The sequence below is a fragment of the Malaclemys terrapin genome, chromosome 13 (genome assembly GCF_027887155.1).
Source record: "Malaclemys terrapin pileata isolate rMalTer1 chromosome 13, rMalTer1.hap1, whole genome shotgun sequence".
Lineage (NCBI taxonomy): Eukaryota > Metazoa > Chordata > Testudines > Emydidae > Malaclemys > Malaclemys terrapin.
The window spans coordinates 8,563,854-8,578,195 of NC_071517.1; the positions used below are offsets into that span (position 1 = coordinate 8,563,854).

At 40.6% G+C, this 14,342-nt stretch overlaps 1 protein-coding gene across 4 annotated transcripts in view; it reads left to right on the top strand.

The window, feature by feature from the left end:
- Positions 1-14,342, top strand: part of TEX2 (testis expressed 2) — a 112,744-nt gene that overhangs the window by 43,652 nt on the left and 54,750 nt on the right. For all 4 annotated transcript variants that reach the window (XM_054046841.1, XM_054046839.1, XM_054046842.1 and 1 more), the window contains exon 2: positions 9,449-11,100. In XM_054046841.1, the coding sequence (XP_053902816.1) occupies positions 9,475-11,100 (1,626 nt within the window). In that variant the 5' untranslated portion in view covers positions 9,449-9,474. The remainder of the gene's footprint in view (positions 1-9,448; positions 11,101-14,342) is intronic.

Consider the following 14,342-nt stretch of genomic DNA (forward strand, 5'->3'; position numbering starts at 1 on the left):
TTTTATATAGTATGATATTCAGTCAAAATATCCTTGTTTGCTAGCATTATTGAAAAGGTTAGGTTGGTAACTGTTGGTCTTGTAGGCTAATTTATAGTTTTTTTTTGTCTGTTGCACTTAAACTTCCACAAAACATTCTCTCAGATAGATCTTGTTACCTACCCCCTCTTTCTTGGTGTGGCTTTTTCCACCCTCTGGGTCAGTGTTGTTGTGTTTTTGTGCAGAGCTGCTTTTGTTCTTGGTCATATGATGTCTAAAACTGTTACCAGTTGTTCACCTCAGTCGTCAATACATATGTTTCAAACTCTGTATTCCTGTATGCTACATCTTTGTTTGTTACCCCTTCATGTGAGATTCTTCTGCAGTTGTATGAGCTTTACAGAGAATTCTCTTAATTCTTTGTTCTTTGAGGCTATTCCTTATGTGTATCCCACTGTGGGTAAACATATGCTCCCTGCACCTGAGACCAGAGAATTCTTGCAAGAGGTGTTTGTTGGTTTAGTCTACACGTGCGCCCTTTTCCTCCCCCTGCTCTGCACTGATGGTAAAAGGGTCAGTGCAGACTGACAGACTCTGAGAGGCATTCTGTCCACCACATGGCCTGCGTTGGAATATTCCAGTGTCTGGAGCTGCTCCTCTCTCCTGGAAGTGTTTCAAAGTTTTTATAATTCACAATTTATTGTGAATAAGTAATAGCGTTTCCAGTTTAGCTAGCTGTTAGAAAGCCTACCCCAGTGACCCCTCATGGTCTTCCTGCATGAGACTTAAATTATACCCAGACTATCAGCCTTCAAAACTGGGTCTCGTGTCCCTGCTCCTTTTCAGTCGGTGACAACCACCAATGCTGCCTGTACTGCCTCCAAGAAGCACATATCCCCACTAAGTGCAGTAATCTACCACTCTTATTCCAGTCAAATAGGGCAGGCCTGAGAACTCTAGCTTTGGAAGCACCTTTATGGAATGCACAATGAGGACTCAGACCTGGGATGAATCCTCCGTACATCAGCCAGAGTCACCAAAAAGTGCACCTCCTAGTGCAATATCTCACTCAGGAGTGGGAAAGAGCAGGGCTAAGGACCCTTTGGCTGGGCCTTCTCATGAGAGTAGGGGACATTCTCATAAGTATCTAAGCAGATTCTTCCTAGATCTCCTAATAGGAGAGATCCCTCCCGACTATGTCCAAGTCAGGTGAGTTTTCATGCCCAGGCCATGAGGACATAAGCCTCCCTAAGCCTCATAATCATAAGATGCATCAGAGCAAGGCTTCTACGGTACCAACTCTGAATCAACAGTGACACTGACTGCTGTACTGACTCAGACAAAGCACCAAGACTTGGTGGACTGAGAACTCCTGGTGAACAAAGCCATACTGGAACTGGCTAGGGCCATATGGTACATAATGGCAACACATGCCCCTACCCCAAGAAGGCAGAAAAATGGTGCTTCATGTTGAAGGGAGCAGAGTTCTTGTTCACTCATCCTCCCCTGAGCTCCCTGATTGCCCAGGCAACACCACCCAATGGCCACCCTGTAGATGAGGCCAAGGTTTACCTCTGTTAGTCTCCAATTTAGAATTCAGGCTCTCCTGCCTAAGTACAACTTTCTGAATTATTCTGAGCTCCTGAACTCTAAGGACAAATTACCCTGGGAAGACTGGTCAATTTCAAGCCCTCATTGGCTATGGCAAGCTAGTGGCTAGAATCTTGATATAAGCTGTGATTGATGCAGCCGATATGGCATCGAGATCAATGGTAACTGGCATGTTGATGTGGTGGGAATCATGGTTGCACTTTTCTGGGTTTCCCAGGGAGGTACAAAACACTCTAGAGGACTCGCATAACCTTTTCATCCAAAACCTCAGACGAGTCATTGTACTCCATTAAAAGATTTCAGGGAAACCCTCTACTCCCTAAGTGTATAGATGCACCAGCTCCAAAGAGGAAATACCAGTACCAGCCATACAAACAGAGGCCTTTACTGCAACCCTTCAATCACCAGTCCTCTTATGAGTTGAATTGCAAATGGCAGGAGATACAGAGGTTGATACGCTGCCCCTTCCACTTCAACTACAGCTATCCAACTTCCATCCCCCGGCCCAAAAATACTTTGATGGGACACTTGGGAACTGCGAATCAATGTATATGCGTATCATCATTTCCCCACAACTGGAGGGAGATAACAGGCAAGTGAGTGCTGGATCCCATCCATTTTGGCTATACCATTTAAGGTTTTTCTCCCCACCCCCTCCAAAAACCCTTTCCCACTCCTTTTCAGAGACTACTTCAATGAGGAGATCCTCCTTCAGGAGGTAGCATCTTTTCCTCCAACAGGGAGCAATAGAGTGGGTGATGCCTCAACGTCAGGGAAAGGGGCTATATTCAAAATATTTCCTAGTTCCCAAGAAAAGGGGAGGTTCTCTCTGTGCTGGCTCAGCATTTTTATTTGCAAACTAAAATTCCCCATGTTTTCCAGGGAGGCTTTTTATTGGTCCTATTGTAAAGGGTACATGGTTCACAGCTCTTGACTTGAAAGACATGTGCTTTCATGTGGACACGAAATCTTCCTACAGAAGATTCTATAGGTTTGTGTTGGATCCCAAACATTACCAATACTGGGTACTTCTGTTTGGCCCCGCAACAGCATACAAGGTCTTCACAAAAGTGTTTTTTCAGTAGTAGTAGCACAGCTGAGATGAGTGTCAGAATCATCAGGCGGCCAGCTGAGATTGGAGCACGGACTGGCTAGCGTGGAAACAGACTACCCCTGCTCCAGCTGTGCCCATCAGAACTACTAGGCAATGGGAGTATTCCTGGCCATGTAATGTTGAGCCGACTGGAGACACTGTTTCCCTTAGGAACTTACCTACCTACCTTGGGATCACCTGGGTGAATCCTTACCTGTGGATTGGCTGAAGCCTGGTTGAATGTTGTGTGGCCTATCACAAGACCTGTAGGTAATTACCTACAGAGGGTCATCACACTTTCTGGCTCGGGGGATGACTCATCAGGTTTAAACCGGCTCAAGCAGGCTCAGAGGTAATTCAGGGATGACTCATCAGGCGTAAACAGGCTTAGACTGAGAGGTAACTCAGAGATTACTCATCACATTTTTCTGTATTTAGATGACTAGCTTTTGAACAGCTGGTCCTGCCTAGAAGTCCTGGCATCCACTTTATTGCTACTCCACTTCCTAGCATCCTTGGGATTCTGTGTAAACATGGAGAAGTCTAACCTGACTCCGATGCAGACAGTAGAATTTATAGGAGCAGCCTTAGACTGTCAGGGCCAAGGGCTTATCTCCCCATGACAGAGTTCATGCTATGGGCACTCTGATAGACCACATTACCCACAACACTTGAACATTTGAACTCTTTTGGGACACATAGTGTCACTTACTTATGTGGCTCTCTTATTGCGGATCGGCTGCGGATACAAATTTTGTATCCGTGCAGGGCTATCTATATCTATATCTGTGTTAAGTATTCGGATTACATATACATATATATATATATATATATATATATATATATATATATATATATATATATATATATATATATATATATATATATATATATATATATATATATATATATATATATATAAAAATCCGAATACTTAACAGTGGGGGCTAGAGGGCTCGGATGCAATTTCATACTATAAATAAGAGGAGCTTTTCATTTCTAGGGTACTGATTCAGATACAGAATTAGGTCCATGGGATTTGAAGATCATTAATCTCTACGCCTATTATAGGTAGCTTGTGTGAAATTAATTGGTGACCTTAGGGCAGTTCCTAATAACTAGAAACCCTTATTGCAGAAATTGCCATCTCCCTTGTTGGCAAACATGGCCATCTACTTTCTTTCTTTCTAACCCTCGAAGTGGTGCCTTCAAGAGGCAAAATGGCATGGGAAAGTTTTTGTACTACTAGTATTTAAATTTATGGAGCAGGGGCACAGGCAACTTCAACTTATTATTCTGGTAATACAGTTACACTTCATGAGCCCCCCAAAAATCAGATCTACACAGTTTGGCACAGTTGATAGTGCATAAACAAATGGTTCAAAACTAGAATGGTGGGAGGCAGTTGAGAGGGAGTGCTGAAGGTCAGGATTGATGGACGTTGGCAGAGGTAAGGTGGGGGACCTAGGACTGTTACAGTGGGGGAGTGTACATGGGAGGTGGGAGGGAAAGTAGGGAGAGTTGCAGAGAACTGGAATAGCAGAGATGCTGTAGGTTATGACTGAAATGCATTGACCGAGATGTGGGAGTGTTGTAGGTCAGGATTGTAGTGTGATGGTGGAGCTAGGTAAGAAAACTTGCCCTAGTTCTTACCTGCACTAAGCTTGGCTCAAGTAAAGTGAAAGATTAATAGCACTAACTTCACTGTTAGGAGGGAAAGCAAAGCAAACTAAAGATTGGTTAATCCATTTCATATTGTTTGGGTTTCTTGTATGAATCTTCTCAAAAACAATATATCTGTACTTGAGAGTTTGACAGCTGTGCCCTGAAGTATTGATTTCTCCAGCCTTTCATTCCTTGGTAACAATCAAATTATGAGCAGGTTTGCAAGCTGTGGTAGATGTCTCTGTATTTTAATAGCAAATACAATGAAACCAAGACCTGTGTTTATTGTATTCCAACTAATCACTGTGAGGTGTTTGACAGTGTGAACTAATTCTATTTTTCAAACTGAAATATTGCAAGGTTCTTTACACATAAGTAAAAATATGCAAGTTAGGCAAAATGCACCAGTAACTACTAAGGACACTGGAAGAGTTGTGATTCCAGTGTAGTTGATTTGGATTTTTTGTAACAACAAAACATTTGCGAGGGTCTTGAATATTCCACCCCTCTCCCCCTTCGTTTTTTTTTTTTTTAAAGAGTTCTTATGCATATATCCAGGAGAGAAGTACACTGTGGTCAAGAATGATGACATCCTTCTGATGAGATTAAAATGGACTTAATTCCATCCGGAGTTCTTTTGGATGGGGGAGCAGTAGTGATGTGATGATACTGTGATTTCTAAAAGCCTTGGTTCAGAACAGACCAACAAAATAAGCCACTTGGGACAATGTTCAGCCGTAAACGTTCTCTAGTTTCAGTGAAGAAGTAGTCTCTTGGCTGGGGAAAACAAGTCTTCTGGCCTGGCTGGCTGATTCAGCAAGCACACTCCTGGTTCTTTAATAGTGGCAAAGTGCCGAACTTCTTATTCAATAACTTTGTTAATATCAAATTTACTATCTAAACTGTTGCATATTAAATATAAGGAAGGATGGTCTCGTGTGACTGAGAAGCTTGGGGATCTGCTATAGACTTCCCGTATGACCTAGATCAAGTCTCTTATATTTTGACTCAGTTTCCCCACTTGAAATGGGGCAAAATGCTGATGGTTTTGTAAGGCTTAATTTATTATACCTGTAAAAATCTTTCAGAAGAAAGGCGCTGTGGAAGTAAAAAGATGAAACACCAGAGGTTTGTGCAATTAAAAGAAAAAAAAATTAGGAAGTGCAGAAGTTAGTTTTGAGTGCATTAATTCATCTGCACTGTGCATTCTGTATGTTTTAAGAGCTCTAGATTATGATCTAAACAGTAAAATATGATTCAGTAATGCATGTTTTATTACAAGAGTACGTTCTTTTAGTGTCCTAACTATGGGCATCAAGTCAAAATCCTATTTGACTCTGGTCTTGCATTCTGAAAACAATATACAGAGTTTCTCAGAAATGAACTGTTAACTTAGCTGTGTAACAAAGCCAAAAAAAAAAAAAGGAAGGTAAATCATGGGACACAAGGAATGTGTTTGATCAAATTTTGGTGGAGAACAGAAAACATTTCCAAAATACTGGGAATAGCACTCCACAGCCATTTCTCTCCTAATCTGCATTCTACTGTTTCTGGGGTGGGGGAAACCTTAATATTCATAATTTTCTTGCTATTAATTTAGTTTAAGAAGCTTGGTATATGAGACTGCTTTTATGTCTGGTACAAAGATACCAGTTTGCATAATTATCAGTAAAAATGCTCTTCTGTTAGGTAAAGTGAATCTGTAAAACAGACAATATAGGATTTCATGTTTGTATCTTAGGCCTTGTCTACACTGCCACTTTACAGTGCTGAAACTTTCTCGCTCAGGGAGTGAAAAAACACCCCCCGAGCAATGCAAGTTTCAGTGCTGTAACGTGGCAGTGTAGACAGTGCACCAGCGCTGGGAGCCACGCCCCTTGCGGGGGTGGTTTTTTCTACAGTGCTGGGAGAGCTCTCGTCTAGCGCTGGCACCGCGACTACACAGCCACATTAAAGCTCTGCCGCGGCAGCGCTATAACATTGATCGTGAAGACACCCTTAATTTCCAGAGCAAATTGCTCATGTTACAAGTAAAACACATTTTTATATATTTATATCCCAACTGCAAATTCACTTCGGTATCTGAAACCTCAGCTGGGTTTTTCCATTCTTTTACGTTATCACCTGTAATTGCTTCTGCAGGTCAAATTTAGCTCCTTGTCTGCAGTAGGATTGCACTGCTGTAACCACGTGGCAAAACTTGGTCCTGCAGTTGGAACTTGGTTAGCAGTTCGGTGGATGATGTGTAACCCAGAACAGAATCCAGCTCCCTCTCCCATAGCCTTTCTAAGTATAACAGCACTTTAAACATCAGCAAAGACTTCTGATTAATTCCGCTTGTCAGTTTGATTTCAGCAAGTTCACAGCGCCTGAAAATAGCTTAGTTACTAAAGTGACAAATGTATTGTCTTGACAATGAAAATAAAGTACTGCCTCATGGGAAATTGCAGAGGTTCTATTCTGCCTGACCATTTTGGATGGTGGTCACCAGTGCCTTGGATTCATTTCTTGTTAAAAGTAAGTGTGTGTGTTCTAGTTCCATTTTTTTTTTCCTTTTCAGTCCTTTTTTGGACAGGAAAGATGCCTGAATTATCGTATGCCTGTCATTAATGGATGTGATGTGATAATATACAAAGCGGTGTTGCTAGCAAGTTCGGCTCAGTAGAACTTTATTTTTTAAGTGACCTTGGTGCATTGAACTAGACGTGAAGATCAGTATCTTTGAAACAGATTTGTGATAATTTGTCACTGAGCCAATAGAGGTATATCATAATGGTGACACAATTAGGCTTCAGAAAATGGAGTCAGTCTGCCTATACTGCAGTACCATCTTCTTTGTATAAGCTAAGGGCTGCTTCATGTTGAGAGGTGTGGAAAGGAGACTTTGTTAGCTCTTAGCATGCAGTGGGGATGGAACTTTAAAAAGGAAAAAAGAAAAAAAAAAAAAGGTTTTCTGTAACTCAAGCTAGAAGCCTCCTGTTATTTAATTCTCCTTGTCTCTATTATTGTTATGCTCCTCTTTTACTTTTTAGTTGCTGCTTTGTCAGATGATTTTACGGGGCTGTAACTTCATCATTTTCAATATTACTTGGAGTTCAATTTCTTAAATGACAGACTTAAGCTTTGCTTTTACACAACCCCTTTCCATCAAAGGATCTCAAAATGCTTTCATTCCTAACCTACACCTGGCAACACCCTTGTGGTGTAGGTGGCATGATCCTTCATTTTATAGAGGGTGAAACTGAGGCTTCTTTCCCTCAGATCCAAGAATGGAACCCAGATCTCCTGACTCCCAGACCCCAGTTCTAGCCACTGGGTGCACACACTCCCTGCCTTAACTGTATTTTTTTATATTTCCATTTTTCAGCTTTAGACCTCTCCCCAGGAAGCCTACATGACAAGCAATAGATTTCTGGGCATTGTAATATGTCTGAACTGACGTCACAGCTAAAGATGGGCCTAAAACAACCCCCTCAATGTGAACAACCCCAAGCTAGTTGAAGGGTTTGGAAATTAGATGAGCATGTTATACACCTCACCTCTTATCTCGGCAATGGGGTGAATCTGAACTGTCCCAGATCTGAACACCCTGTTCAAAACCTCGATCAAAATGTGAACACACTTTTATTACCACATACAGTCAAAGAGAGCCGTACACTTACCCTCCTAGCAATGGAATTGCCTTGAATTTCATTGTCTGAGGTGTTTCTCAGAGAAGAAATTCATATCCAATGACAAGGCAAATGGTCCTAACTAAGGGCTGGTCCACACTAACCCCCCAGTTCGAACTAAGATACGCAACTTCAGCTACGTGAATAACGTAGCTGAAGTCAAAGTATCTTAGTTCGAACTACAAGGTACTTACCGCGGGTCCACACGCGGCAGGAAGGCTCCCTCGTCGACTCTGCGTACTCCTCTTGCGGAGCAGGAGTACCGGTGTTGACGGTGAGCACTTCCGGGATCGATTTATCGCATCTAGACAAGACGCGATAAATTGATCCCAGAAGATTGATTGCTTACCGCCGAACCCGGAGGTAAGTATAGATGTACCCTAGGGTAGTAGTAACCTTTTGACAAGCATATTAGCTGCTTATTTTCAGAGTTTTGAACCACTTTACAATTTGCTTTATTGGGAATACTGCCAAAATTTATTATGCATTTTAAAGGATTTTCAGTCAAAAGGGATTGAGAATTCTTTTTTTATCATTACTTTAGTATTTCAATACTGCCCAAAAAACTAAAATGGCAACCAAAAAGGCTAACCTCACCATTTCTACATGTTTCTGTCTTTGCTTAGAGTTTGGAGGCTTTGTTAAAGCATGGATAGCATCTCAATCCCAGGAAATAAATCTGTAAGAACTAAATATACTGGGCTATAGATGATGGGGGTTCTTCACAGGGCAAATAATTGTAGAAATTTAAAGGTAGCTTAACAGCGTAGAATCTTTTGAACTATCTTAATGGTGGAAGGTATATTTTTCTGCTGTGTGGAAACATGCATTGGCTGTTAGCTGCACTTCTGCTATCACGGAGAACACTAGTAATTCATACCTCTAATTCCTGGCATCTTTGTTATCTTTTCTTTCTTCCCACCACTACCACCAAAATCTTGCTAGTTTCATCTGAAAGGGTTTGGCAGGAATCTTCTTATCTCTCCATTCCCCTGTTTCTCTCTCCCCCCCCCCCCCCACTTCTCCTTTGCCTTCATTCTCCTCCACCTCCTTTGCTCCCTGTCTCATTTTATCATTTCTTTTCAAAGATTAAAAGTCCCCCTTTTAATCTTTGCATATGATATGAAAAGCATTGTTATGTGCACTAGGAGAAACTACTTTTTCCTCAAGTTTGTACGTATTTTATCTAAAACATATATGTCTGACTTTTGAAAATAAATTCTTAGTTACTGTAGAATACGTTTGTTTCACTTGATAAAATACAATTAAATCCAGTGGAATGAAAAGTGCCAGTATGGCTATTTGCTGCTCTTAAGTTGCAGACATGTCATATGTACATAGTTTTTTCTGTGTTTGTCTTAATAATTGGAAATAAGAGTGGAGTCTGGGGAGAAATTGCCTTTAATTTAGTTCAATATTCTCTCCACAGACCCTGACACATCTCTGGGACCTGCAATGACAAGTCTGAACAGTAGCCATGCAGAGAAAACTGATGAAATGTCTTCAAAGCAGTCTGCCCCAAAAGTGCAAGTTCAGCGATCTGTTTCCCGAGATGTCATCACCATTCACTTCTCGGCATTTGGGAAGGAGGAAGAGGAGGAGGAAGAGGAGTTTAAGGAGTCTCCCAATGATGAACTGGATGACCAAAGCATTGTAACAGCACTTGAAGCCAAGGAAGACCTCTGCTTTGAACATGGTGGCCATGATTTTTCTGGTCCAGCTACCTCGCATAGCATGGTCGACTCTGCATCCCTCTTATCTTCGTCACCTGTGATTTTGCCAACCGTAAACACTGTAAAGCCATTGGATTCTTCTTCAGCATCGCAAGTATTCAGTGCAGTGCCATTAGTTCCATCACCCTCATCTGATTCGTATCATGTAGCTAGCTCATCAGGTGTGTTGTCTCCTTTGGAACAGAAAGCCAGCTTGTCATCCTCCCCATTGTCCTCTCCATCCAAGCCAACTGTCTTGTCTAGTGCTTCATCCACTGTTTCTAGTTCAAAGCCTTTTATGAGTTTAGTTAGGTCCCTTTCAACAGATGTAGAACCAAAAGAGCCCACCCCGCCCACGAGACATAGACACTTAATGAAAACCTTAGTGAAATCTCTGTCCACAGACACATCTAAACAAGAATCTGAAGCTGTATCCTACAAACCTGACTCTAAACTGAACTTGCACCTGTTCAAACAGTTCACTCAGCCTCGAGTTACAGGTGGCGATTCCAAAACTGCCCCCTCTTCCCCATTAACGTCTCCTTCAGATACTCGTTCCTTTTTTAAAGTACCTGAAATGGAGGCTAAAATTGAAGACACTAAAAGACGCCTTTCAGAGGTCATCTATGAGCCTTTTCAACTCCTCAGCAAAATAATGGGCGATGAAAGTGGTAGCCACAGGCCCAAAGCCTTATCTTCAAGTGCTTCAGAACTCTCAAATCTTTCCAATTTAAATGGCCACTTGGAAAGCAATAACAACTATAGCATTAAGGAAGAAGAATGTGATTCTGAAGGGGACTACTATGGAAGTGATTCTACTCTAAATAAAAGTAACCAGTCCAAAACTGCTGAGGAACATGTGAAAGACACGGAGACTAAAAGCTCCCAGTCTGTAAGCACAAAGGACCCAAATTTGAAGACTTTGCTGGTATTGGAAAAATGTTCTTTGTCTGCACTGGCAAGCAAAGAGGATGAAGAATTTTGTGAACTGTATTCTGAAGATTTTTTTTTAATAGAGGATGAAAGCAAAGTGGAAAAACCCACAGAACCTTTGCTCCAGGCAGAAATAACTGAGGAATATGGTACTGCACTCAATAGCGAAGACGAAGTTGATTTATGTGTGCAGCAGCCTAAAATACCCGTTAAGACTTTGTACTTCTTTACAATGTTAGTCTATGCTTATCTTCTACTCCCTCTCCCTAGTTACTTCTGTGGACTCTTCCTGGGAGTTGCCCTTGGATTTATGATTGCTATCTGTGTGATTTGGCTTCTGACACCAAGTGCTCGTGAATATCACAAACTACATAAAAACCGGAGCAAGCAGTGGAATACAGCATCTCTGGACATCAAAGAACCAGAAATATTGAAGGTGAGGTTTCTTAATGGACATACTTTACTCTGGCTAGAAAAACTAACTTAGTTCATTTGCACCTTAGAATCATATCTGTCAGTGAGTGCAATTGAAGTATCCCTTTGGGAGCATGTAGTGTTGGCAATATCAGAAATGATTTAGTAGGTAAGAGTATTCTACTTCAGCTGCCTTAGTGAATTACTTATGCAAGACGAGAGAGCTAACATTGCATCCAGCTATAGAGAAAAATAGAGTAATCACCTCAAAAGGAAAAGGGCAGATGTGTTTTGAACTTGTCTTGCAGAATGGAGTTAGTGGCAAAGATTTCTTTTTAAGCATGTTGTGTGTGAAGTTCGATGTGTCTCAGATAGTGTGCTTTGTTTCTTGGGGAATTTGCTATCCAGATTTCAATTCATCTCATGTAGTCAGTCCAGAAAGTTCTAAGAGCACTGTTGTTTGATTTTTGTTTTTTTAGTGAAGCTTCCACCTTTCCAATATAGAAATAGAGAGAAAACAAACTTACCTCAAATGTCAGATAATTAGGGTGGGAGGAGGAAATGGTAAGTGGAAAAATGTCAAGGGGGACAGTCTGCGTTGGGGTATGTCTCTATTTGAATACTTTGTAAATATCTTAGTTTGATAATTGCAACCAATCAAATGAGCTAAGACCTGGATTTTAAAAGTGCTAGCACTGTTTTTTTCCCCTCCTTGTTCAGAGCCGATATACTCTCTCTTGCCTTGTATAATTTACAACTGTACTTTGTTCAGCTGTGACCCATGTGACCACTCTATTACTTTGATGTTTTCACTTGTAGTCACGTAATCCTCTTTTTACATTGGTGACCATAATAAAAATAAAACTTGAAAAAGAATAGGCAATTTGCTAATTGGATAGTTTAGATAAGAAATTATATCTGGAATAGAACATAACCTCAAACTTCTCAGTGACCGTGAATTTCGCTTTATATCATTTTAACTGATTAAAATCTCAGTATAATGTGAGTCTTTATTTTAAAAAAATTGTCCATTAACAAGTCAACCCAAAATACTGGTTATAAAAAATAATGAATAGGCTGTTGTGAAATTATGCAGATCTCTTGGCGTTCTTAATAGAGTCCGTTCCCATCAGAGAACATAAAAATGTTGCTGCAATGCGTCTGGCTGCATTGGAGAATCGGACTTTCTAGACAAGTTGTTTATTTTTTTTCTCTAATTGAGGACTATTCTGTTTTTTAGGTAGATGACAGTTAAAACTCTCCAGAAAGAGTCTACTTATAATAGATTAAACTAAATACTGATTATTAAAGGAATATAAACCTGGTTGAAGCTCTCTTTTAATCTCTGTTTTTAGTTGTCACATATTTAGGAACGTAATGTCATATGCTTTAAAAGCCCTTCAGTCAGAGATTTGGGGAGGGGGAAAGCAGATTGAACTAGTGAATATTTTTAATGACAAAAAGTCTCTTGATTTTTTTAACTTTAGAATATTTATTAGAACAAGTAACATTTTTTTCCTTTTTGGTATGGATCTTCATCAATTCTCTTAGGACTGTTTTTAGTATTTATGTAACATTCTTCATTCTGTATTTTTCTTTAGAATAATGGCTTGGTTTTTTTGTAATGATTGATTTTTCTTCTGTGTCTTTTTTTGTTTTACTACTTCTTCTCTGTTCCCGTATTTTTTTCTCTGAAGCAGAGACCTTCAGCCTACACACTGTCATGTGCATTTGTATATTTTTCACACTCTAATTTAGAGTGAGAAAAGTTCTTTGCGGTGGAGAGTGTCATCCTTAACACCGTTCCAGAAACACCTTGTGTTCAATAGATAATCAACTCCTTTTCTTGCTGTTCTCAGTCTAGTTCTCTCTCTTCTACTTATTGTTTTCTCAGCCTGGGGTCTTCCTCTCAATCAATCTTTGTTCTCTTCAGCGCAGGTGTTCATGTCACTAGCTTGTCATCCCAAGATGCAAACTGACTGACAGCACATTACCTCTTCTCCAACAGGTGACCATAAGGACTGTCTGCTCCAGCAGCTGTTCCCGAGCCTGAATATTTTCCCAGTGGCATAGCCTGCAAAGTGCTGGCTAGGAATGTGTATTCTTTGCAGTTGATGCTACTGAAAATGCACATGTACTCAGGAGCACTTACTAAATTCTGGTGAAACGGCAGGCATGGCTGAAAAGCAGGTGGGAGAGAGAGACAGAGTGGAGGGGTATGCAGGTGGAAGTAGGAGTTCGTGGTATTTGAAAAAATATTTGACTGAATTTGGTTCCTAACACATCTTCCCTATAAAACTGATGTGGATTGCGTTACTCTGCTAAAAATGAGTTTGGTTGACCATGTCCTCTTTTTCTCTTTTCAGTCAGTATCTCACGTAATTTTTTTCACTCCCCACACACTTGTCACTCTTCCCTCATTGTTTTCTTCACTGTGTTGTAATCTCACTCCCCCTCTCCCCCCCCACAGTCACAAATGTTGTAGTAATAAACACCACAATTTCTGGGTGCTACACAAATGTGGAAGAGACAGTACCTGCCCCGAAAGGTTTATAATCTGAAGTGTTTAAGTCATTTTTCTCTTTTTGTGTAAAGCTTGTGTGGGGTGGAGGGGAATTCTACTCCTATAGAAAAGGAGGACTTTTTTACAAAATTTATAGCAACCAAAGAATACAATACATTTTTTTTAAAGCTGAAATTTTTCAAGAAAAGCAGTTAGTTCCCCCCAAATTTTTTTTTTTAAACTAAAAAAAGAATTTTCTGAAAGGGAAGGGGGAAGAAGTAGTTTGTTTTCAGCCAGCCCTAGTTCTGTGTGTGGACTGGACCCTGAAGTTGAGCAGCCTGGCAGTGCAGACATAGATCTGTAGTTGGCCATTGTAGCCAAGTAGTCTTTTGTTCTGTTGCCAGTGGGAGGATAGATATAATCTGAATCCTCAGGAAGTCTTGACTTTAATCACTTCTATTTTTCTGTCCAGCACTGCATCAAAGCTATGGGGAATGTCAGATATGTGGGATGGAGGCTTAAGAAAGGTTTTTTGATTCAATTTTCCAGGTAAAATTACATTTTGAAATTCACTAAATCATATGCTATGTGTTTGCATTAGAATGAGCCCAGGAAGATGTTTGGAATTTCGTGCAGGTTCTTTGAAGAATTTTGATGTGTATATACTGTATTTTGTTTAACTTCCTGGGCTAGTTCCCTGTCTCTGCATGTCATACCGTGTCAGCTTTCACTAGCACACACTGGTAGCCTTTGGCTACTCA